Below are 26,697 nucleotides of genomic sequence, written 5' to 3'. Positions count from 1 at the left end.
TTCTGAGCATACATGTTTTATACACATGTTAGGAGCCTAGGCACAGTAGTAGGATCCAGGAACTCCTGAGCTTTCACCCCAGCTTTGACAAGTGTTTTTGTAGCCTCGGTCAAGTCATTTAACCACTGCTTGCTATTCTACTTAAGTTTAAAACTGATTAACACCCCATGCAGGGGACATGAGGCTTAGTTAATGTTTGTACAGAGCACTGAAGTGGAAAGGCAGCAAGTGTAATTTACTGAGGACAAGTACAATTTCCTCTAAGGATTAAAGAAAACTGGATTTCAAGACTCAAATACCATTCACCAATCCCACCCTCATTTCAGACCAACATGAATTATCCGTTACGCTTCTGAATCCATTCCTCCACGAGCCCTCTCACCAAGGCCTAAAAAGCTACAGGGGAAAAAAAAAATAATAATTGGATGGGTGACCTTAGTCCCACACCCTTACAAGCTTCCTCTTCTCCTGTCCCTCATTTTAGATCTCTTTCCCACATTCAAACCACGCTAGACCAAGGAGCCATGCCCACCTGCTCCACCTCATGGAGGAGGCTAGGGCAAGTCACCATTCACATCTCTGTGTAACAACTAATCATTGGCTCTCTAAAATGAACTGTGCATATTTCCTAGCATTTATATTAATCTTGCAAAGGTCTCCTTGTATAACGCACCGGGGCGAGTAAATTTCTTTTTGATGGAAGAGTAAAATTACTTTTTTCATTAGCAGTAAGTAGTTTTGGACCTGCCTGATTAAGTTTTCACAACAATTTTGCAAGGCTGAGAGCACTTTACATCAAAGAACAGCACAAACATGAATTCCCACCCAGCCTTGGTGAGGTAGGCAAGTATTATTTACTACTAGAACCCAGCGGTACCGACCTTCCGTACGTGGAACAAGATACATCTTTTAGTCAAGCATTTGTATGACTGTAAGTGGGTTATTTATGGCAGATTGGGGCAGACTAGGGGGAAAGGGTACATGGGTTATACTGAAGACAAACAGATTTAGTGTGTGATAGCATTAAATCCATGCCTTGCACTCACAATCTGTGGTTATCGGTACCTAAGTCAATAAACAAAATTAGAGGGAGAAACTGAGGCACACAGTAATTAGGGATTTTGCCCAAGACTACCCCACACATCATCAGCAGAGAATAAAGCTCCGGAGTTCCTGGCTCCCAGTTTCATGCTCAGTCCATTCTACATCTCTTTACATGATCACACTCTGTTTTTACTATTCCCCTTTCAGAGATGCCTCCTCATCTGTATCATTTATCTACAAAGATAATAATTAAAGAACACAAGGCTCATTTATTTAAGTGTTTCATTTAGTTAACAATAACTTTTAGCTGGAGTTTCATATTTTATTTGTTCAAAGGGATTTTTACTTCGAGGGTGGGATGTCAGGTTTATAAGATTTTGTTTTGGGCGGTCGGGCATGGTGCCTATTTTGGTAATTTATGGTTAATTCTGCAACGTTACGGCACCCAGAGGCCTTTGGGCATGGGTGCCTATACAGTAAAAGTTAATAACTACAGTTCGTTCAGGTCATAAAACATGTTGCATTACATGAATTATGTTGATTACACAGTACAATCTCTTCATGAAATTGATCTGCAATGTCAGAAAACAGCAGTAAGGCTGTGCTATAAAGAGGGTAGTTAAACCAAAGTTTAGTAGAGTTGGAAGCTAGTCTATGGTAGGCGTCCATCAAGGACATCTACTACTAGTTTGTTGGATCTGCAGAATATTCTGTTTCGTGGTAGCCCCTGAACTTTTAAATCCTTGAATCTCAGCTATTTATCACCCATGTGGGAGCTACATAAAACGTTTTCCTTCAGCCTCAGTATTCTGATATAAGACAAACTAATTAAAAAAATTAGAAAAACCTAAAATATAGGCCAACTAATGGAGTTTCTTAAACTACACATTGAACTGAAAAGATAAATGGCACCTATAAGCTGTAAATATATTAATTTTTTTCCAAGTATTTTCTTTGGCTGTGTCATTCAGCTGAACAAGGGCTAAAAATTGTCAAACTAAATTCTCGGTGAGAGTCGAGCTCTAACTACTGCCAGTTTGAGTGAAACACACATCCAGGTTTAGGGAATACATTTTGTTTGTTTTGGCTACGGCACAGGGTAGAACATTTTCCATCCCATCCGAATACAGTCAAAAGGTTTTGAAATATTGCACAATAAAAGCCATTCATTATATCTGTCTCCTCTCCCTTCCAAAAACAAAAATGGCTGACCAGTTCCAAATCCGTGCAGGGGGCAGGAAGATGGGAGTCAAAGGGTCACTGGCAATCACCCAAGACTAACACCAGGTTTTTCAGGTTTAAGTTAGGGAATATGTTCCATGCCTCCATTCCCAATGCACACTGGGTTTTTTCTTCTCCCCCGGCCAAAGCTTGGTTAAAGTAGTTAAATGCTCTGTTATGCACAATTTACAAGGCTTAATTACAAAACTAATACATTAGCCTTCTTGTCTGAGTGTCAAAGATGAAGTTGTACCTTTCCCACAGGGACTATAGTACAATCAGATCCTATCTTACCTAGTCTAAAACATGTTGCTTACATACTTTAAAAACGTCCCAGTTGAAAAGACAGTCACCTACACTTTTCTGGGGGTTTTATGAAACAAAAATATCCTTTCCACTGTTTAATAGCCTGCTAGGAGCTTGAAAATTAGATTTCACTACTTTTGTAGGATTCTGTTCAAGATATAATAGAGATGTTTCTAATGATGCGAAAATAATGCCATTGGTTTGCCATGTGGATTGGCATCCGCACAGATATCAACCCAGTTTTGGGTAGACTGCACAGTATCTTCAGTTGCAGAGCCAACAGGGGGAGTAGCAGAGCAGGACACATTTCGGCCTGATGTCAGGGAGTGCTCCACAAAGAGGTACAATTAAATTTTATATACAGCATTTGAGAAGTAAAGGATATTTTTTAAAATAATCAGGTATTTAGAAATGAGCGGGAGAGGAACTACAACAATAAAAGTAATGTAAAGAAAATGTTCCTAAAATGAGCTTGTAATTACAATATAGTTAAAGACCAGGAGATATTTGTTACGGTCATTTATCAGTGAATTAGAGCAAAGTTATTCATTTCACTTAATTTTCTCTTTATTAAAAAAATTTAGAATGACTTTTGCCAGGTTAAAAGGAATAGCTGTTGTACTGCCATGAAAACAACATGCTTCTAGTATATCAGGAGTAAATTAGATAATTTATTCTATGATTTGTTTTAGTTTCTGGAAAGATAAGCTGTCTAATTCACTCTGCCATTAGCAGAACATTTATAGTAAGATTCCATCCCTTCTCTTTGAACTTCAGAAAACGTGAATTTGCAAGAATTTATGCTTGGTGTTTTTCTTCATGTCATTCTGATGGTCCAACACAAATTCAGGAAAAACAAAAACAAATTCCCATTGTTTATTGCATCCCCTACAGGTAGTTCTCAAACATTTCACTGTAATCTAACACTTCACAATATAGGAGACAAGTATTATATAACTACTCTTTCCTTCCTTAGTTGACTAATGACCTGGTAATTACAATATAGTGGCAAGATAATGATTGCATTTCCAGGAAACATTTATCCCGTAAATCAGTCACTACATAGCAATTACACAGGAATCTGATAAATGTAATTATTCAGCAATACGTACTTAACTCTAGCTATTACTGTTGCTGAAGTGATCTAATGTCTACATACTAGGAATTTACATAGAACATCACGTGACTATTAAGTAAGCTTCACAAAATCCCTGTGAGGCCAGGAAGCATTATCCCCATTATACAGAAAGGGAAAGTGAAGCAGACAGGTGGCCAGAAACCACAATTATTTATACTGTGTTAGTGCCTAGGAGTCTCTGGAATAGTCTGCACTACAAAGGCTTTGCCAGTAATATAGACTTAGCTTATACCAGCCAAAGAAATCCTTTTGCTGGGATGGTTAAACCATCTCTCCAAAGGACGTAAGACATACTGGCAAAGGGACTCTGGTGCTGGTATAAGCTTTGGGGATGAAGTTGCCACCATAGCTTTCACAGCCCTAGCGGACACATTTATGCTAACTTTCTAGTGTAGACCTGGCCTCAGTCATACACCAGCATCCCATCGTACCAGGTGCTGTACAAGAAAAAACACAGAACAAAGACCACCACCGCCTCCAAGAGCTTACAAGCAAAAAGTCGGCCTTTGTCAAGACAAGGTTTTAAATTGAGCTCAGGAACTCTGTGCCATCACAATCTAATGAACACCTTTTACAATTCCAGTCAAGATAAAGCACCAGGCTTTAGAACATACTTGACTGATCAAGTTAAACCCTGGGCTAGGCTTTAACTCTGCCAGTTTTGTACATTCTAAAGCACGATTGTGTGGTCTTGAATAGAGGGGTAGATGTTAGACTGACCTTGCTGACTTGACCTAAGAGGACAACTTAAAACCTACTCTCAACAAGGCCACAATAAGTGGCAAAGCCAGGATTACAAACCAGAATATCCTGACTCCAAAACCTGGTTTACTTTTCCCCGACCATACTACCTAAATGTTATCTTACTATACCCTATTAAGCCATCGTGCAATAAAAGCAGCAATTATAGGAGGCTGCCTCTAAGTTAGAGATGCAAATTTGATATCATCTTTTTAAAACTTAACTTTATGAACACCATTTTAGGAATGTGAAACATAAATCTCCTTTCACATTACGTTTTAGCCCCATCTCATTGTTCAGCTTTGTGAAAAATGCAGGCAGGTTGATAGATTCCTGGCTCCAGTTCCTACACAGCAGCCTGGTAACCACACTGTGGCTCTCACACGGCTCCAGGATCCTAGGTACACACTTTCCCTTGTGAAAGGAGCAGTGTTTTATATGCTTGCATTTTTGAGATGCAAAAGTTTCAAGTCCTTTTTTATTATGCTTCACACACTCATACACACACACACACACACACACACACCCTCCCTCCACGGGGGAAAAGCCTCATATCCCAGACTATCTGCTTCCCTCCGAAGTCCAATGACCCTCCAACACCAGTACTGTCTCATTATCCTTATTCCCATCTTACCCCTAGTGACTCTCCCAACACTTCCTTGCATCCCAACAACAATTTCTTTCACCTCTTCTCAGGTTCCAACCTCTAGGCTCAGTTAACCCCTGCAAATAGCATTTACAGTCTCAGTCTTCCTCAATCATGTTCTGGTTCATTATTTTCTCTCATAACGATTTCTGAATAGGCAGAAGTTGAAAATTTTAGTTAATACTGCATATATGGAAGACAAACGCTAAAGCAACTGGGTGGATGAATCAAAGTAAATGGTACTCAGCAATGGACACACAAGTGATACCGCATATCATCTCTGTTTAAAAAAAAAGATTTGTACACAGCGGGCAACAAATGACTTTTGATCTTACACAGGACTCAAGGATACGGATATATAAAAAAACCCCACATACTGTGGCCCTATTTACACATTTGTTTTAACCAGGTCCCCCCCAGTCACTACGGTAATTATGCTGGAAAGAAAATCTGTTTATACTTAGATATCCTATTTTTAAGAAAAAGGGATATACATCTGTCACACAAGAAAAGTCTGTCTTCAGACTTATTTACAGTCTATTAGGATGTTCCCAGCAACTGAACAAATTCTTTAATACTGGACTAAAGAGGCTCACCCTATTCCTGTAAGAGATCTGCAGTGGAACACATACACCATGTAAAACAAACGGTCTTAAATACCTAGTGAAAAATATAGTCCAGGAAAAAGTAAAATTTTAGTCAAGACCAATAGAAACACCCAGTCTTGCAAGACAAGGTGATGTGTGGGCTCTTCACAGAGCTTACTATCTCATATTGATTACAGTATATGCCATCAATCATAAGATTAATTTAGTTTTATTTTAACCTTTAAACCATTTCTCCCAACCCCATCCCAGAAGGTATGAAACAGGCAAGAAAATTAATTAAGTATAAAATAAGAGTACCAGAGTTAGCTGCTATTACCAGTTTGTTTTGAACCAACACAAGTGATTTTGACATTTCAGTATTGTGGTCTGGGAACTGTTTAAAGATTTTTTTAAATCCATGACAGTTTTCACAAAGAAGTCCGGTTTGTCTACATCTACCCCAGTGCAAAATTCATGCCACACTGCCCTCTGCTGGTAAAACAAAGATATTGCTATGCCACACAAAATTTAACTGAATATGCTCATATCTTCTAAACCAAAGTCTAAAATTTTCACTGTGGTAGATTTAATTTTGCTAACATTAGAGACAGCATATTCTACTATCTTCCAGAAACCAGTTCAAGTTAGAAAAATTTGGAAGACAGCAAAAGCAGATAAACGCGCAAAGATTTAGTTAACGAAGACTTGAAAAAAAGGGACGATGAAACAGTAAAAGAAAGTGGATGGGTCCGGATGAAGAACTGTCACTGAAATCAACAGTACAACACAAATGATATCTTTTGATGAAGTTTCTTGCAAAGTTGCCTGAGTAGTTCTTGTTTTCTGAAAGACTGGCTGTTGGTCTCTGCAGATAGGATAAGACAGTGTTTCAATGTGACTTTCTAACTTCACCAAAAGTACATAAGAAATTTTATTCCAGCTCAAAGTGGTCAAACAGGTTTACAATATAGAGATGATTTTTCAACTTTAAGAATCTGTTTTAAAGCTGGCATATTTCACCTTACAGTTAAAGTACAATAGTATGAAATATGAAAATACTGACTGTATAAAGCGGACCATATTCAACATTTTACGTTCTATAGCTCAAACTAGAAATAAGCGAACAGTAAGATGGCAGATCAACTACTGAGTACTGTATTGGGTACATATACACTGAAGATTTAAAACATTCACAATGCACTTATGCAGTACTGTACTTCATTTGCTGGACACGTTCATATCCTTTTCTTGCCAGTTTAGCCTTAAACATTAAAACATGAAGTATTGTATACAGTAAAGATTAAACAAACTTAACAAGCAATCCTTCTGCAGAAATTGTGATTTCTTTATGATTAGTGCAAATGTAAAGTACACAAGTCCGTAGCAGTGGGCGCTCCAGACCTGTTGGTGTCAAGATGGTAAAGCAAAGTCTCTGCAGAACCTGGGAAAAGTCTGCACCCCAGCAGGAGCTTTCTTCATGGTTATGTTAGTTGTACAGGATCTCTATTTGTTAGCTTGTTTTTGAAATCTGGAAAAAAGTTACATGGATTTCAAAAGCAATTTTTTTTTTTAATAGAATCAATTTATAAAGCAGGATTCAGCAGATGAGCAATATCAACTCTTCAAACAATTACCATTGGAAGGGTATTCCCGAAGCCATCATAGGTCAATTAGTAAAGACACACTCATTTTTTACAGACTGTGACGCTAGGCTTCAAAATACAATCAAATTAGGATTTAAATTCTGCTCTGTCAAGAAGAACCAACACCATCAAGAATGGATTATTTCCCACTCCCCTAAACCGTCTGTCAATATTAGTTGCTTTTTTTGATCCATAAACTGTGTTTCTCTTTTCCCAAAAGAGGCGAGAACCACGTGTGGGGTTGCTGGCATTTCTTTATGCAAGTGGAAGAATGAGAGACTTTGCTTACTGATTGTACCCTAGCGAGTTGGGTATGCATATGGAGTCTGCCCATAAACCGTATCTTATCCAGTAACCACTCCGAAGTTTCCAGGGCAAAACACATACTGCTATGTGCTTTCCACAATGCTAAGTATAATCCACCATAACTCCTGCCTCATAAAAGAAAAAAAAAAAATCAGGGCAACAGATTTGAACATTTGAAATCCCAGACTTCCATAATACAGTACGTATTTTAGTTAGAGTAATTCTTTTTTCCCCAAGTGGGTCTAAATATAAAGAGATCTAAATATAAAGAATCCTAAAGAATGTGACCAAGCAACTGGGTCTTGCTCCTTAAAGAAATCTTGCACCTAAGACAAGCAGGTTATTCTATAAAACACTATTCTCCTTTGACTGTAAATGTCACAGCAATGGAACAAAATGTATCTTGGCATACAATTCACTAGTTTCTATGGCTATCCTTTCCACAGGAAGGAGTGTGTGTTCTTCGGCCTCAGTTGACTGAAGCCCCTTATACTTCCAATAAATTACTGAAGTGTGTATTTATTCTCTTGACAGTTACAGCTTTTACTACTGCTTCAATCAATCAATCCTTGTAGATCCCAGTATTCTTATAAGAATAAATATTTCATCACTTTGCTTTGTGACTGCTAGAAATAGGAAGTGCGGATTCCTAGCATCAAGAGATTAAAGCTTCACCCTTTGCCCATCATTGCTGACTAATACACCTGTACTCTCAACGCTGAGCTTGCTTTTCCGCAGTTGTTTCACCAAGCATTTTGAAACTCTCAAGCCAAAGGACAATTCAAATTACTTGGCAAATGAACAAGTAAAATGAATATTTATACAAATGTCTTTGTGACCAGAGAAATAAGTCATTCCCTATTTCTAAGCGATACTTTTAAATACAGATAACTGAACTGAAGCCAAAGAAAATCCACATTAACATACTGACCTTTTTCTTTTTAAAAAGAGATGGCCCATTTTGCCTAGGCATTAGGATCGTTCTCAAAGGATACTTGCATTTCAGACTCCTTTTGGTAGTTTTTATCATTGTACACATGGCTTGCCCTTCTCTTTTTCCCTGTTTGAGTTATATTTTTGGTTTCCTGGGAAGTGGATGCACACATGCTCCTCCTCCGTGTTTTGCAAGAGCCTCCTGCAACAGGAACACGCTCATTGTTCTCTTTCCTCAAAGCTGAAAATTGGATCCAATTTTCTGGTCTTTGATGAATGTTCTCAGATTCTTTAAAGATGGATGCATACATCGTCCGCCTCGATTTGCGACCAGAATCTGACAAAGAGTTCTTGTGAATCTCAGTAGGTATTTTAATCCACGCAAGTCCCTCATTTTCTGCATTTTTATGCAGCCTCATACTGCGTCTTACCTTTTTTTCAGGATTCTCACTCGCCTTCAAGAAGGACTGCTCTATAGAGTAATGTAGATCACTAAACATTTCTGAGTCATTTTCTATTCGGGATTCTTGCTTATTAGTAAAGGAACCAGACAGTTTGTTTCCAAGTGCTTCAAAATGGAGTTTCTCAAGTTCAGAAAAGTAGATAGTGCTTCTCCTGCCTTTTCTTGAAGGCCTTTTGAACCCTTTAACATTGGCGTCACTGTCAGCTGTTCGTTCTCTTGCAAAGTCTGTAATAGAACATCCAGTTTGAGTATTTTCACTTACACCGATGTCCTGCAGGTTGAAGAACTCTAGCTCCTTTAGCATCTCGGAGTTATCTGAAGGATGATCACTTTCCGGCAAACGTTCATTTTCTATTAAGACAGCTCTCTCTTTTTCACTGTCTTTATTGTCAGATGTATCAAATGGGGACGTGCTCTTAATTTCTTGCATAACTGTGTTTAGTCGTGGCAAAAGAGAATTTGATTTTACAATGACAGGTGAAGTGTGTTCTGTCATAAGACTGGACTCAGACTGCTCACAGGTGGTCTTATCATTGCTATCTTCTTCATCGGTCTGATTATTCACACAAACATCACTCTCTTTCTGTTCTAGCGACATTAAGGGTGATCCCAGCTCATTTTCTGTCTGAATGCTTTCTTGTATATTAAGCACCTCAATATTAATGGTTGAAGCAGGATCAGGGCCAATGTCTGATGACTGACACTCGATGCCACCGGTGCTGCCGGCTTCTACAACGTCAAGGTCTCTAGTGTTTGGACATTTGTTAGTTATAGGCACTTTCCTTTGGTTTCTTCCAATCACTTTTTTCTGTTCAACGACTTCATTCATAGATCCTCTGTGGGCATTGGTGGATTTGGAATAATCTAAAAGGATATACAAAGTTTACAATTTAAAAAAGCTGAATTGACATAAGTTTGCTTCGTTATACTCAAGAGAACACCTGAAAGTAAATGCAAAATTTCAAAAAGATTGCAATCGTTTGAAACTAAGAAGTAAAGCCGCCACAGCATTTTACACCTCCTCCCAAAGAAAGAGCTGTTTCAAGTAGCTAACATTGGTAGTTATTGTCAAAGCTATTCCGCACCGCTCATCCACCCAAGGACACAGTCTTTCTAGTCAGACCATCCTACAAATAATCAGAATTTTATAGGAAAGTTTGAACGAGACGGACTGGTTTCAGTCAAATTAATAAAGGCAGAGGGAAGCAGCATTCTTTCAGAAGAGGCCTGACATGTTCATGTGCATCAGGACCAGCTAGGCAATATCATTTCAATCATGGGCAGAATTATGAGCTGCCCAGAAACACTAATCCGAAAGAGGCTTTGATGCTAGCATTTTAGATGACTCTTCATTTCTCATTAAGTTAGGGTTTACTTGAAGTTGAAGTTGATTTGAGAGGTAAAATGTCACAATTCCCAGTGCAAAGATCACTCCAGATTGCGTTGACTGAGAACATTTAAAGGAGCCAGGGGTGCTGGTGGAGGAAAGCATTAACCCTTCCCTCTCTTGGCTCAAAGAGAATTCTATTAATAGAGGACATGCTCCAAGCTATCATAACCAACATGGCTGCAGGCCACCTGCCTTCTATAGTAGACAAGACACAATGCTGCTTCTAATCAGTCTGTCTTTTCTTCCAGCTGCTTAACTTACTATTGCACTATAGACACAAGGTCCCCCCCGTGAAAATTAAATATTACAGTTCATGTTCTGTATGCCTCACTGTATTCAATTTAGCACTCTGCATCAAGCTTCCCACTTCTACTATTCCATTGGTTTCTCTCACACTTCTTTGCACTTCCTTTTATGATACACATGCCTGAAACTCACTTTTCTTTCAAATCCCTCAAAAAAAAAAAAAAAAAAAAAAAAAAAAAATCAGAACACTACCCAAGTCTCAACTGTAGTACCAAACTAATGAATTTTTAGTTTATAAATATCCTATTTCTTTCCAGCCACAACATTTTTGCAGCACTGAGATACTGATCTTCTGGCCATCCTGTCAACATGCTTGTATTGTTTGAGTTGTCTGAGAACTTAAGCTCCTGAGAGCAGGAAACCGGTCTTCTCTTTTGTGCAGTGTAAAGCATATTGCTAGTTATTTAAATTAAAAAAAAAATCCAGTATTCCTGAGGCAGAAGTATCAGTTTTACTAAAATAGCTTTCGAATAGTTGACCCTCACTACCAGGAGACGAACAAGCTAGAGGTTGCAGTTTATAGAAAAAGAAGAACAGATCTAGATCTAGCCTTCTGAGGCCACATGACATGGGGTCACAGGATCCCAAAATCTTGAGAACCCATTCTTTAGAGAACCAGTTTTGGGTGCATGCACAGACTTACACTATATGTAAAATGTTAAAACAGAGGTAGACAGGGAAACATAAGATTTCCAGTTTGTTCATAGATGCTTACGACTAAAAAAAAATTCATTTTTTTTTTTAAATCCCATCATGAGTTCGTCCAAAGCTCAAAAAAAGGAGATATAATTTGGCAAGTGAGCTAATCAAACATCCTTTGGGCATATCAGTGATTAACGACATGCAGATTTCAAATTCCTCTAAGGTATTCACAATAACCTGGCCAATTTTTTTGTTTAATGGAATGGATAAAGTATACCCCTCTGGTCCCTCAGTTGTGTCAATCCATTCATTTAAAAAAAAAAAAAATTACAACAAACTAAAAATCACACAAGATAGCCTGAGGTTGAGGACCTAGCCAACCCCAAAAAAACCACAAAGTTTAGGACTGACCACCTCAATGATAGTCTTAACCTATCAGCCCATTTATCTGATGGGCTCTTCTTGTAACAATTTCAATTGCTACATTGTAAGAGGTCAGTTTTATCCAGTTTGGGGCTTTGTAACAGCACCATAGATTCCTGGATCATATCACTGAAGTACGATCCTTCCCCTCTCTTCTCCCCGCCCCAGCCCCTTTCTCCAGAATTCCTCTTCACAAGATGATAAAGGTCAGATTTATTAGACTTTTTACGTATGCGTAGAGGCTAGAAAGTTAACAGCTTTTACAGTTTTAGGATTGACTGCAAAAGTTAAAGTGGCTGAAAAGGAGAAAGACTATATTACCTGAGAAGAGCAAAACGTGGGTCCGAGGTGAGTTCGGAGAAGATGGTGCAGAAGAGAAGACCTCTGGGATCTCAGGAATTGGGCTCAAAAGAGGTTTCTTGGAAGCTACTTCTCTCTGACCATACAAGGATTTTTCTACCTTTTTCTTTCCTCTTTTTCCTCCATAACCTCTAAGTTTTGCCTTCTGAAAAGGTTTACAAAAAACCAAGACAGTATTATCCCTTTTATGTTTTTCAATAAATCTACATCAACTAACAGTTTAATTTATAGGGAGAAGCACACATTTAGGTAATATTTTAAGAAAATAGGGTGTAACTGGAGCAAAGTTATTCATTGTTGAACACAACAACAACTAGTATGGGAGTTACATCTTAGAAAAAGCTTAAGGGGTCCTTTCTGTACTGTACTGTTGTACAAGGTTTCCCCTGCCTCTCAAGAGAAGTCTTGAGGAAAAAAGGTATAAAAATACAGGTATATAAAGGCTATTGGGCCCAGCTTCACCCGCGGTACAGGAAGGGATTAGGGAAAGTGAGACACCTATAAGATAAAAAAAGTGTGTTGGCAGTGGCATAAAAAATAAACTCTCCAAAAAACTTACACTATGAGCAGATCTCGTAATTATAGAAGACATCCATGAGAAATTAATTTCAGGAGATATCGACAACAGGAAAAATTAAGTGAGGTATTCACAGAACTGCAGTGTGCCGTTACTTACTGGTGTCCTTTTGGGGGCAGATTTGTTTTCCTTTCCTCTTTGAACCTTGCTCTTTCTTAGCTTCTTAATATCTTGAGCATTTTTGGTCAAGATGCTAACACCAGTCTCTTCTGAAATGTTGATATGCTGTTGAGGAACATCAATTCTTTTTTTTAAAAAAAAAAAAAAAAAAAAAAGAGTACACAATACAGACCAGAAGCCATAACAATCTCAAAGTTATAAATCTTATGTTCACTTCACTTGATTCATTATAAAGTCATGATAGATTTACAAAGCCTACCCCCAACCCCATGCAGTTATATAGTGTCCTTTTTTAATATTTATTTTAAGAAGGGTGGGTTGGTCTTCTGGAGTATCCTGTTTCCTCACTGAAGTGCCCCAACCTGTAACTAGAGCTATACACCTCTATGGAGCGAGTCTAGTGAGGGATATTATTGGAATGTGTTAGAATCCTGTGCAAGAAAACTGTGAGCCTCAAGTTCCTGAAAGCAAGGAACGTTAATAGGTGGGCGTCATGTTGCTATGAGGCTACTGGGCAAGCAAGTTAACACATCAATTAATACTTTAATATTGCTGCCTGGGAACAATCAATCACAACCTGCAGCATACTGACCTACCATGCACACATATATCCTGAAGATCTTACAGCAATCAAAAAAGTTGTATAGTGAACAGGAATAAAATTTGAAAATCATCAAGAAGAGTTTATAATTATGCAAGATTGAGTGCGGAACACGTAAATCAGGTTTTAAAATAAAATTATGAAAGCATTCACTGTTTCGTTAACCGTACCAATATTTTTTTGTAAAATTGGGAAGCTCTCAATCATTTCTCACCAACATCTAACAATACGAAGAGAGGATAAAATTTGTTATTTGGAAGTTCAATAAAAATTACTAAAAGAAAATATTAAAAGATACTTACCTTTCTTTTAGTAGAGGACCGGGTTATTCTGGGACAAGACGTTTTGTTATCAAAGGAATTAATGTCTGTTAAGTACATTGGAAAATAAGAATCTTGGTTAAACTATGTAAGAACAGCAGATATACCTGTCTTGGGAAGTCTGAGATATAGCTCCTCTCACTATACACCTTGTCTCACCTTCTTTTCATTACGCTTATTTGTTTAGTGTATAAAGTATGCCAAGCCCTTTAAAAAACATACAATACAGCCTTTGCCCTGAAAAGGTTTACAGTTGTAAATCGAAATAGGACAAGCAGGTACAAGAAAAACTGACGAGCTTGGGGCAAGCAAAGGGAGGACAAAGATTACAGCAGCAAGGTAAAGTGGTTACTTAGAAAGAGGCATGCACATACCTTGTTTATTTTTGTAGTTTTAATTTGTTTTTGGCTTGTGTTTATTGTTTACATTGTAAAAATCCCTATATTAATACAGACTTCAAAAAACAAACAAACAAACAAACCCCCAAAACAGACAGACATATCCAAGTTACTAAGCCCGGTTCATCTTGGACCTCACAGTTAAAGAGCCAGCTTTTACAAGGAATTAATGTTGTCCGAGAGATTGATCCTGTACCTAGTCAGGGACAATGGCAAAGCTCCCACTGATTCAGTGTGCATGATCAGGCCATAAATTAGTAGGTCGAAACCAAAGGCAGGTTCAGGGATAGAAGAAATACGTTTTAGGCAGAATGTGAAACCAAGTCCTAAATGCTTGCTGATAAAACCTTTATGCTCCACCACCCACATCATCATGCATTTTTTACATGCTGATCACACTAGGCACTCAGTTGTTAAAAACATGAAAAACAAGCAGTAAATTCAACTTCGACCAGGCACACACAAACAAATTCTGAGGTTTCAGTGAGGTTGAGATGGCCTACAAGCCAGTGAACAATGAACATTTCTGATGCTTCAACGTTATGTCTTGTTTATCCCAAAGTTATTTTCAAGGTTTATCAAACAGCAGCATTAAACATATTTCAATATCAAATGTAAGTATGTGTCTTGGCATCTTTCCCTAAAATTTTTCATTAATTAAGACACACAAATGCTAAGAGATATCAAATATACAAACTAAGAAGCCATATTATAACCCAACTTTACCTTTCATATTCTCCGGGACCGCTACAGACTCTTCAAGAGGCTTAGCATATTCCTGGATTAAAAATAAATAAATAAATAGATTACACACACATACCTTCTTTCAATATTTCAAAAACCTGCTTAAAACAGCATATGAATGGCCTAATGGAATTCTCCTTCATCCTGCAAAGAGAGGAACTTAGTAATTGTCACACGTAGAGACATTATGAAACATGGTACAAGTATGAAAGGCCCAACAAACAAAATGAGGCTAAATCCCACATACTTCCAATATTGTAACAGAATTCATTTCCGATGGCAAATCTGCAGGCAGAACAGCTATGCAGGATGCCAAAGGCAAATGAAGCAAAAAATTGTGTGTTTAAAGAGTAACCATTCCAAGATGTCAAATCAGTCCAGATTTTAACATTTATATTTTTTTTAAAAAAAGGAACAAAATGGAACGATAAAACTGATTGCAGTGACCAAGAAGCCATTGTAATAATTTAAAGCAAACTCACATCATCACCATCACAGTCATCAAAGTTTGGCTGGGATAAAGATTCTCTCATAGGACTTATTACTTTGGAAGGGCTATCGCTTTGTGATCCTGGGTTACTGATTGGGGTCGCTCCTTTACGCAATGGTGTATTTGCAGGCAAGGTTTTATCAAATACTTCTGGGCTTAGATCCTCTCCAAAAGTAACTTTCTTTCTCTTCATTGGCTTTTCAGAGCTGTACACATCTGTTTTGTCTATTGTTTTAGTACTGCTTGTATCTGTAACAGAAGATATTAAATTCATAGTGACCTCAAATGCGATTAACGGAAATATTTTACTTCAAGTCTCTAAATAAAATAAAGAGAATTTAAACAGGCAATTGTTTCAAGCACAGAATTCCTAATGAAGTCAACAGGATTTTTCAGTATGGATCTACAGTATTACAGATTTGAGAGCTAAGGAAAGAGGAGACAAAAATATAGAAGGCATATTTGAGTTTCTTGTAAAACGAGAACTGAAGATTAATTGCTTTATGGTTTTTTGGTAGGAAGAAACAGAAAACTATTGACTACTAAAAAAAAAAAAAAGAGAGAATCCCATCGTCACTCTTTTATTAGGATCCCTCTGAAGAAGCTACGTAATAGGCAAGATACACTGCCACATTCTGATGTATCCAAATATTGCTTGAAAGTTAGTGTTAATACGATGGTTATGGCGAAAATGTTAAGACAATATCAAATGTAAGTTATCACCTTACAGCACTTCAGTAGCCTGCATGCTCGTCGTCTCAGTCCAACCTGGGAGGACAGTTATCCATCCACCACCACCGCAATGAGCATCTTTTAAATGGCTAAAGAGATTGAACTACTACCTATCAAAGATAGTCACTTCAGAAAAGAAGTGAGATTCCTTGGTTGGGTGGTGTGGAGAACTGCTCATGTTTCTAAATTGTGGCATGTTTATGGAAGTCAGCATTATAGTAATCTTGCATATATAGTGCCTTTCATCCACAGTGCTTTACGAACTAATAAATTACGAGCAAGATTGTGGCCTGGGCTGCATATAACTTAGTTGTGCCTCTGTACAGCCAACCTGGACCTTGGCTCCGGGTGCAAGGAGACGAATGGATGTTGTGTCACTGCTTTTCCATCCCCACACCCTGAGCACATTTTTGGTTCCATCCCCTGGCCCAATATGCCAACCAGTGTAGCTAAGTCAATAAACATGGGTAGAAGCTTGCTTTTGGTATGGGCCAGGAACAGATTACAACTGGGGCAGGAAAGGAGTTATGCCTATGTGAGACAATTCCTTCCCTGCTGCAACACTTGGGTCGAGCCCTCACACACTCCACCTTCTTCCATCATACAAGTGCAGTCACCACTGGGGTAAGACATGGTCATTGTTGAATAGCCTGCATCAATCCTACACAGTAGTTTAAGACAAAGCAAACTGAGCCATATCTAACTGACATTACAGGAGTAGCTTAGATAGGCAGAATTCGTAATGCAATAGGAATTTGACTAAATCTGTAATTTGGCCAGGAAACAGGAAAATACCTGTTTTCTGCTTAAATAAAACATTTAAGAAAAGAACTACTAAGTGGTCAGAACCTCAGTTTGACTTAGTACAGTGAAAATGGCACCTCCAGAATTACTGTATGCCCTGGACTATTAAGTACCGAGTCAGAGGGTAGGAAGCTTGCTACTAAGCAAATCAATTAACACTTCCTGGTCTTAAAAGTTCTCCACGTTAAGAACTGACTCAATGTCCAACAGGATCACAGGCCAAAAAAGAACTTCCTTTATCTACTGTAAGCCCCCCTGTCATTTGCAATTTCAGACAGTCAGTATATAACTCTACCATGACCTATTTTTCCCAAAAACATTTGAACTTGGAAAGTATTTTAAAAGTTGTATCCCAAGGATATTGCCGTATATTAAATATTCAGTTTTCTTACATCTTCTCACAATTAAAAAAGAAAAATTAAATGGGCACTGTCAACTTGAAGTCATGTTTCCATCTTCAAGTTTTGTACCTGTTGTATTACTGCAAAAAGATTGCTGAAAGTAAGAAATTAGTGATAGCGTCTTCCTTCCCCCACCACCATTCACTTTGAGAATTTGACAGCACTTTGCATATAGACAGTTTCCTCTTTTTCTTGGTTCGTTGTACCGCCTATCCCATAAAATAGCATCATTTGTGCACTGCTTACTGACACACTCTTTCCTCAAGTTCTGCAACAAAGTGACCAGTAGCAACAGCATCAAGTTCAACTTGACAGTGTCCCTTTTAATTAATAGGAAATAAAGTTTGCGCCAGTTTAGGAACGTATAAAAATTTCTGACCTGTTTGCAGTTCTTCAAAACTTCTTGAGAGATCAGAGAATAAGAGAGGTTCGTTTCCTTCCATGCCAGTAGTATTGCTTGTGTGTTCCTATTAAGATCAACAGCGTTACTCTTGTCTAATCAATGCAGTAGTGTAATACCTATATTGTTATAATGCTTGCCTGTTCATGTTTAATCTATCCAGTGTTCACTTTTGAAAAAGGTGAATTAAAGTTTCTTTAAGTTTCTTCTTTCATTTTCTTTAAGTTTCAGGAGTAGCAGCCGTGTTAGTCTGTATTCGCAAAAAGAAAAGGAGTACTTGTGGCACCTTAGAGACTAACCACTTTATCTCAGCATAAGCTGAGGTGAGCTGTAGCTCATGAAAGCTTATGCTCAAATAAATTTGTTCGTCTCTAAGGTGCCACAAGTACTCCTTTTCTTTCTTTAAGTAATTCTTAGTAATCAGGATAAACTGAGCATTAGATAATCTTGTTTTTTAGAACGTGTACTGTACATGTTGAAGGCCCCCCTAAAACTTTGGAAATAAATCAAGACAAACCTCGGACACGAAAAAAGGTCAGACAGACTCCTTTTACAACACTAGCAACTGTTTAACACAACTTCCAATGCATTTTGTTAGACCATTAGTCAAAAAAAGATGCTTCTTGGAAAACATCGCTCAAATTTAAAAAAAAAAAAAACACACCACACGTTACTGAGTAGCGAACACAGTAATGCTCCTTTAATGTTTCAAGTTTATATTTATGAGATCAATACACTGACCTTCACGCTTTCCATCAGTAGTTTTACTGGTGTTTTCTTCAGAACAGATCGAAGGCAGGAAGAGCCGTTATGGGATTGTTCACTGGATGGAGGGTTTCCCTTTTGCGGTGTCATAACAGGTGGCATGGTTTCATCAAATATCTCCAAGCTCAGTTCTTCTGCAAAGGTAACTTTCTTTCTGCTTAGCTGTGATCTAGTATTACTTCCAACGTCTTCACTGATACACTCAGAAGTCAAGTCTTCAAAATGAATATAGAAATATCAAGATTTAAGGGCTTCAGACGTAACGTTAAAAAATTCAGCGTTTGTTGCAATACATGCATGCTGTTACTTAGTCTCAAAAGCTGCTTAAACGCGTGAATTCCTCAAAAGCTAGGTTTTTGGAGTTGTGGTCTCCATTAGAGATGGATTATGTATGAGTTACCACCACACAATATCAGGTATGGTTGTTTATTTCTTCTGTTTAAAATATAGCTGCTATAGTACTGCAATTATTTTCTTTCCAATTAAGATTGTGTCAGCATGTCTGTTATACTTCCCTATTTTTTGGAGGTTTAACATGAAGTTAAGGGAAGTGGTCACTAAGAGATGGATCATCATACTTTTATGAGAAATCTATGTTAATCATAAAAGTTCCTCAATTACAATCTCACCTTTCTTAGAGTCTAAGGATACTTCTATCTCAAGGTATGCTTCAAATCATTACTATTTATGTGACATAAAACTTTACAAAACACATTCCACATTGTTCGACTAAACATTTTGAGAACTGAAAAAACTGTTTTATATGAGTACTTAGCTTTTAGAGCTGTACTACTTAAAGAAGAAAGCGAAAATTAAGATATGAATGAAGAGGCATTGAAACTTATTAGAATGTAAATTTGTAATGTGTTGTAGTACTTGTTATAAAATAAAGCTTTTTAGAAGATAAAGGCATTTTAAAGGTAACACCATTAGATGCTCAGAAAAACAAAGCAAGTTCAGAGTGATTAATAAATATCAAAATTACAGCAAAAGAATCATTTACAGGATGAGACTGTTTCCTATCTTTGGGTTATTTTCTTTTCTACACTCTTGAGACTCTCCTATTACTCTTATTGGGTCCTAATTTTCTATAGAATTCTCATTTGAAAGAAGCATTTCCAAATATTGTAGTTTACAGCAAAATGAGCTGCATAATTCTGCAAACCAGATTAATTTGAGCTTCCTCTGCAGCAGCAATTGAATATTACTTGTTCATTCATGACACATTTTTTGCCAGCATTGGTAATACAGCACAAAGCTACATTGACTTCTGTTGCATTTGAAAAACTCCTAATCAGAAAAAGAGAGCATCACTGCTTGTGAAATGGAAACGTAATTAATAAGGCATATTTAGTTTTTAAAGCTTCTAACAGAGTATTAACAGAAGTAGTGATGAATCTTCTTACTGCGTGGTGTCTTTGGGATGCCCGTTAGTGGAATAATCTCTAAAGGTAAGCTTCCAGATTCAGTAAGTGGTGGCGTACAGGGAATTTCCTAGAAAAAAGAAAATTAAAGCTCTTTTTACAAGAATACTGATATGCAAGGAAACACAGTAAAACAGTTTTCAAAAATATTAAAAAAGTCATGGATATTTTTAAAGCAAAAACCTGAACGCAGCTTCCTTACTCAGTTATTAGAAGTGAACCATAAAGAAAATTTATTTTGTTTGTGCTCATTGAAATTTGTTTCTATGTCTAAAATAGTCTTTTTAAAAGGAGTGGTTTTAAATGCTTGTTTTTCACCTCTGATGTATCAACTCTGATCCTCAAGGTAAGACAAAGAGGAGCTTCTGGAGGACAAGAGTTGAAGCTCTCAATCCTAAACTAAAGGGATGGGGTGCTGAAACTTTTACAAAAAAGCTTTTCTCCTAAGTGTTTGCCAAGTGTTTCAGTTAAACAGCAAATAACCTTTTTGGTTCTCGATTTAAGTTTTCTGACTCAACATCCTCTCCCCACAAGTACTGAATTCCAGTCCTCAAACACACACAGAGAAGCAAGACCTGGTATTTCCAATGTAACAAAAATAAAATAAAAACAAAACCAACCCCTCCTCCCCAATTTAACAAGCCTGAGGCCTATATATAAAGAAAGAAGAGGACAAAATATTAAAAGGCTTTGCAGTTCACTTGGAAGACTGAGAGTACAGGACCAAACTGCTAACTTTCTATTCTATCTGTAGGTAAGGACTGTTCAGCTTCACCTGTGAGGTAACTGTTGGCAAATGGTGACTTTAATAGCAACTGCTGCTTATGACATTTTCCCTTTTTCTTTGAGCATATAATGCATGTTAAAGAGTCACGTAATATTCCTTCTGTAGGAATACAGTTTTCATCATCACATTACTAGTCTCTTTAGTTGACTTTATTGCCACAAAATATCAGCAAGGACAAAAGCTTATCAGAATTCAAAAGAGGATTTGAAATTTATGTCAATGGGAAAAAAAATCAGAGGTACATTTGCTAGGAATAAAAATATGAGAAATAAAGTAGTAATATATTTCAGGGAACAAGTTACCCACTAACTGATGTGGGTTCAGAAGCAACTTCCCTAAGGGCTGGTTTTTATTGCAGGTAACTTGCATCTTCCTCTGGAGCTTCTGATGGAGGCCACTATCAGACAGGACACCTGACCAGTGGCCGAGCAATTCTGATGTATGGCATATCTTAAGTAGTGCTTGTATTACATCCAGTCGTGTTTCTCTCCCCCCTTCCTTTATTTGTGCAGAGGCAATAACATGCCTTTTTCCTTGAGGAGGAGAGGCATGGAGAACCTTTGTTTTACATCTCTTCTGAACGATTACATTAGTTAACAGCATGTTCAAATTTGTCCACATGAATATCATAGTTGTAACAGACAGAACCGAGAGCACACACGGAGGGCGTTTCCAATGAAGAGGTATTGCTCTGTATCGTTATCATCAAGCTCAACCCTCACGTAGAACTTTTAAGTTTGATTTGACCTACGTACAAGAAATCTTCAGAGGCCAAATGTAGTAAGTTACAAAATTAAAATATTCATTTCTGTAAATGAAAGTTGTGAATTAAACCTGTGTATGATTACAAGACAAAAGATAACATTGTCTATTAGAAGACTTTACAGCAGGCAAACACATTTTACAGCCTACTTAAAACTGAAAACTGAACAAAAAAACCACACAACATCCACACTGTGTTTTGGGCCCATAATTCCTGGTGACAGAAGAGGAACTAAGGATGACGGAGGTGGGACTACATTTGAATGTATAATCAATGCACCAGTGCCCCCAACAGATTTTTGCTACATTGGCAGTTCCACTGCTCACAATGTGAATTTAATCCCTACAAGAGGGATCTGCTGATGCAATTTCATAATTAATTCCCCTCACCCTCTTCAAGATATACACATACCTCTGAAATTATAGCAGTAGTAGTTTCAATGATGGGCACCTCCTCTGGTGGAGAGACAATCTTGCATACCTGGATACTGGCTGCAGTTTTATCACCATTAGTTAATTTTTCTTTCAAGTTTTCCTCATAAGCAACACTCTTGCATTCAGATGTTAACTCGTCACTCATGTGAGACTGTTCATGCTGTTTTGTAAAAGGCGGTTCGTTGACAGCTGCATTTGTAAGTTAATAAAATAAACAAAGCTTAGATTTTCCATGTAGATCATTTACACCCCTTCACTGCATAAGATAAGCTAGAAGTCTCTCTAGAAGTCAGACAAAATTAAGAACATCCTTTGAATTCTATTCTGCAAGTAGTACCGTATTACTTATTTTCATATTCTTGGGTGTTTTAAATAAAGCAAGCCACCAAAACTAGATGGCTATTTTGTGGATGGTATGGAAAGCCGTAGTATAAAGAAGGGCTCAGGTAAGTAATGAAGTAGAATATAGCAATGTAGTTTCTGGCATCTTTTCTATACTTACCATTGAGCCACGTTGACTTTTCATGTGCAACATTTGTTAATTTCCTTTTCCTATTGGATGGCTTAGAGGCCTTACAGGATAGGGCAATTTATCAATAATTTGGAGTTCATTCAGCATTTGGGTATGTTAATTATACATTTTATTTCTTTGATAAAATTTCCAAATACTACTGCATTTTTGAAGAAGGTACTGGACACCAATCTTCACACAACTGGTATTGTTACCAGAAATGTAAGGACCAATCCAATGACTTCAGTCTCTAGATCCATGAATTCATTATGAAAGAGGGGCGAACAATAAAAACAGTGAATGAAAACACATTCAATGAAAAGTAAAAGACAAGAAGCCTGATTAACTGTCCAAAATGTATATTAACCATAGTCAGAATAGTACTACGTAAAATTTGATAATGTAAAAACTATCAGAGAAGTCACTTCGGCAACAGATAAACACACTGGAGCTTTCAGTTAACCTACCTTCTCTCCCCCCCCCCCCCCCGGGTGAAACCATGACTCAGAATTCATCTTGAAACTGGATTATTACAATAGAACAATTATTTATGGTTACTATTCAGACCGAAATTAAATTACCATCAACTTTACTGACTTTTTTTTGGTTGCAGATACAGATTACTTACAATAGCCTGCTGCCCGGGACACACACTCCTCCTGCGAGAGCCCAGGAAAGCAAGCCCTGTCGTCGTCCTCTTGCGCGGATTGAAAAGATGACTGGAAGGCAGATATTCTATCCTTTAACGAGCCAACATTTTGATGTTTAAAAGGGCTGGCCTGTTAGGACATGAAAAAATAATCCATTTATGCTCTTTAAAAGTTGGAACTTACAAATGCTGAAGAGGAATAAGTATGTTAACACAACAGCACAAACTTAATCAAAGAGACAAATAAGTGCATCTTAAAATGGCCTTGTGTTTCACTTGGATACTGCCCCCGAGTTCTGTGATGAAAAATGTAGAAAAGGGATTAATCTCAAATATACTGCTACACAACAATACAGTTTGACTCCCTTTCTCCTCCGCTTATCCCTCCAAAGCAGTTTGCCTATGCCCGCCCCATTCACATTCATGTCAACTAAATTGTACAAGTGACAGCATTTTTCTATATTTTAAACATAACTACATACAACACTGGCATTTTATTAAACAAACAAACAAAAACACACACACACACACACCTAGAACTCCTGAAAATTAAATTAAATCAACCTCCAGTTATACCTCAGAAGAAGAGGAAAGAAAGAGTGGACAGTTAAAAATTTGACTTCAGTGGCATGTTGGAGTGATAGGTCCAGTGAAATGAACACTGGACCCCAGGTCTTCAATATGGCCATAACCTTATGATGCACACAAGCAGGCACTTTATGATGTAAAAGCATGAACTGAACATATGTAAAAAGCAAATACACCTTAAAGTGATATCTTACAAGATGTTAACAGATACGTACACTATAATTTTAGATTTCAGAGTAGCAGTCGTGTTAGTGTGTATTCGCAAAAAGAAAAGGAATACTTGTGGCACCTTAGAGACTAACCAATTTATTTGAGCATAAGCTTTCGTGAGCTACAGCTCACTTCATCGGATGCATTCAGTGGAAAACATGGTTTGTGACTCCATAATTAAGTCTGTGTTTTGTTTTGCACTTAAAACAGAAATCCAGCCTCTTACGTATGAAAAATATCAGCCTTTTCCAAACTCACGGCACTTTAAGATCCATTACTTCATCCAGGAGTTAAAAGTAATTAAAAACTGGGTTCATTAAGAAATTTAATATGTATGTTTTAAAAAATATGCCTTAAACAGGCTTAATACTTTGTAATTATTGCAAAAACCAAACATTACAAATCCAAGAAATTCAGGAGCTATATGTACAGCTATAGGAAATCCAAAAATGTAAAGGTATGACAATACCCACATAAGGCATCTAGCCCTGTAGTGACACCATGAGAGGAAAAAGACATGAAAAAAAATAAAAATAAAAATGAATGATTCTTTAAAGTCAGTCTAATATAATTGGGACCACACCCACTAACATGCCTTTGTCATTATTATACTGTTATTGCAAGACAGAGTGGAGATTCTTTGGGCAACTTACATGTGCATCTCCATACTTGAAAATGCTCCGATTTATTCTAAACATAACCTTAATTCAGAATGTCCTGGGCTTGTAATGCTTGGTTTTGACATCATTACAACATCGCTGTAATATTTTTTACCTTTAGGTTTCTACTATCTACTCCTAACCTTTCCAGTGTTTAAAACTTGTTTTAATTTTCCAATACAGAACAACGTTTTTCAATCCAATAACCCAAACAGATGTACACATTTTGAGGAAGTTCCACAAATGGGCTGTAAAGATTAAGCTGTAAAAACGGCCTCAGTCTCTTCTAAAGCAAAGTTTTTAAGTAGCCCAGATCTAACATGTTTTCCTCTTAGATTTTTTAAAAGGAGGTTCATTAACATTACTTGAGCAACAAACATACAAGAAAATAGCTAGCAAACCCCAGGGTGGGGTATGGGAAAACGGTATAAAAAGAAGAGGGGTTAACAGTTTTTGAAGTGTAGCTTTACCGTCACAGTGTTTTAAGCTAACTCTTTTTCAATATATAATAATCTGAGTTACTAAAATACATCTATTGGAGGCAGTTGGCCTCAACTTTAGCTCCCCACAATTCTCAGTAGAAACACTGTTAAGAATCAGAAGTCAGTCCATTGTTATTTCTATTTTTGTTTTCTTCCTTCAGACTTGCCTTCTCTTTCCTTCAGTCCAGTTTAGGCCTGCTCTACACTACCGTTAGGTTGACATAAGACACTTTACAGCAACCTAATTATGTCAGTGTACACACTACAGCCTCGCTCCCACGGATGAAAGTGCCCTAACTCCACCTCCATGAGAGGCTTATGTTGATGTAGTTAGGACAATGCAGACATTGCATTCCTTACATCAGCTGTTTGCTGTCTTGTCAGTTTCACAGCTCTGCCCCAGCAGTGAAATTCACAAGAAAGCTCAGCTCCTGGCTCCCAAGCCTAGCTGCTGCCAGATCCCCCCAAGCCAACCTGCCTCCCAGGCTCCTGGCTGGGAACGTGCTGGGAGGCGAGAAGCCCAGGGGGGCAGCTGGGCTCCAGTGGCTTCCTTCTTCAGTCAGTGGAAGCGCTCCTGGTGAGGACATGTACCACCAACAGGTGGGTAGTGTGGACATCAGCCACCACAGTAATTACTGCAGTGACTAAGTCGACCTAACCTAGCTCAACTAAGATGGTAGTGTAGACATAGCCGGATTTTCTCCACATTCAAAATCTAAACTAAAAAAAGAAAAAAAGCTTTTGACTATAAAAGTGAAATGGTGAACATTGTCACATTCATTCAAGACATGATAAATATCTGAAGCGGATTTCCTCCACCAGCCATATTGCACAACTCTGAAAAAAATTCCCACCTTTGTGAAAGGGTCTTTGGTTCTGTTCCTCCTTTGTTGGGCAAGGTATCGAATAAGGCTATTATTTTCAGGGGAACCCCGTACTCCAATCGTAGATCTGCGCCTAAGTTTTAAAGCCAGGGATTTCCCTGGAATGAAAACAAAGCAAGAAGAAAAGCACAATGAAGCTTCAGAAGAACACTTACAAGTCTCTTACAATAGCAGGGAAATTGCTTCTATTTCAAAAATGTAGGTGTTATACAAAGTTTTATATTTGCAATGTTGTCTTCATTAGAAGGAAAAATAAAACAGCAAGCATTTGAAACCTTGGTTGTGTATTACTTACTTCACTGGAACAATTAAAAGACAGTTAGACAAAGAAAACTCCACAACAGTTTCAGGGTAGGGGGTAAAAAGAAAAGGAGTACTTGTGGCACCTTAGAGACTAACCAATTTATTAGAGCATAAGCTTTCGTGAGCTACAGCTCACTTCCTCAGATGCATATCATGGAAACTGCAGCAGGCTTTATATATACACAGAGAATATGAAACAATACCTCCTCCCACCCCACTGTCCTGCTGGTAATAGCTTATCTAAAGTGATCATCAGGTGGGCCATTTCCAGCACAAATCCAGGTTTTCTCACCCTCCACCCCCCCACACAAATTCACTCTCCTGCTGGTGATAGCCCATCCAAAGTGACAACTCTTTACACAATGTGCATGACAATCAAGTTGGGATATTTCCTGCACAAATCCAGGTTCTCTCACATCCCCCCCACCCCCATACACACACAAACTCACTCTCCTGCTGGTAATAGCTCATCCAAACTGACCACTCTTCAAGTTTAAATCCA

The 26,697-nt window shown here is 37.8% G+C and overlaps 1 protein-coding gene across 6 annotated transcripts in view; it reads right to left on the bottom strand.

Moving 5' to 3' along the window:
• Nucleotides 1-3,213: 3,213 nt before the first annotated feature.
• The window catches only part of CDCA2 (cell division cycle associated 2), a 30,055-nt gene continuing 6,571 nt past the window's right edge, over nt 3,214-26,697 (bottom strand). For 5 of the 6 annotated variants that reach the window (XM_073324925.1, XM_073324928.1, XM_073324931.1 and 2 more), the window contains 13 exons: nt 25,863-25,990; nt 23,049-23,199; nt 21,887-22,098; nt 19,908-19,995; nt 18,478-18,716; nt 17,716-17,803; nt 15,392-15,648; nt 14,892-14,943; nt 13,750-13,814; nt 12,826-12,951; nt 12,111-12,294; nt 8,564-9,892; nt 6,602-7,211 (listed from right to left, as the gene is read on the bottom strand). In XM_073324925.1, the coding sequence (XP_073181026.1) occupies nt 8,598-9,892; nt 12,111-12,294; nt 12,826-12,951; nt 13,750-13,814; nt 14,892-14,943; nt 15,392-15,648; nt 17,716-17,803; nt 18,478-18,716; nt 19,908-19,995; nt 21,887-22,098; nt 23,049-23,199; nt 25,863-25,990 (2,885 nt within the window). In that variant the 3' untranslated portion in view covers nt 6,602-7,211; nt 8,564-8,597. Of the gene's footprint in view, nt 6,549-6,601; nt 7,212-8,563; nt 9,893-12,110; nt 12,295-12,825; nt 12,952-13,749; nt 13,815-14,891; nt 14,944-15,391; nt 15,649-17,715; nt 17,804-18,477; nt 18,717-19,907; nt 19,996-21,886; nt 22,099-23,048; nt 23,200-25,862; nt 25,991-26,697 lie in introns of those variants that run through there. The other variant, XM_073324926.1, reaches the window with a different exon arrangement.

This window comes from Lepidochelys kempii, chromosome 26 (assembly GCF_965140265.1).
Source record: "Lepidochelys kempii isolate rLepKem1 chromosome 26, rLepKem1.hap2, whole genome shotgun sequence".
In the NCBI taxonomy this organism is placed as follows: Eukaryota; Metazoa; Chordata; order Testudines; family Cheloniidae; genus Lepidochelys; species Lepidochelys kempii.
This window is presented reverse-complemented; position numbering and strand designations above follow the sequence as displayed.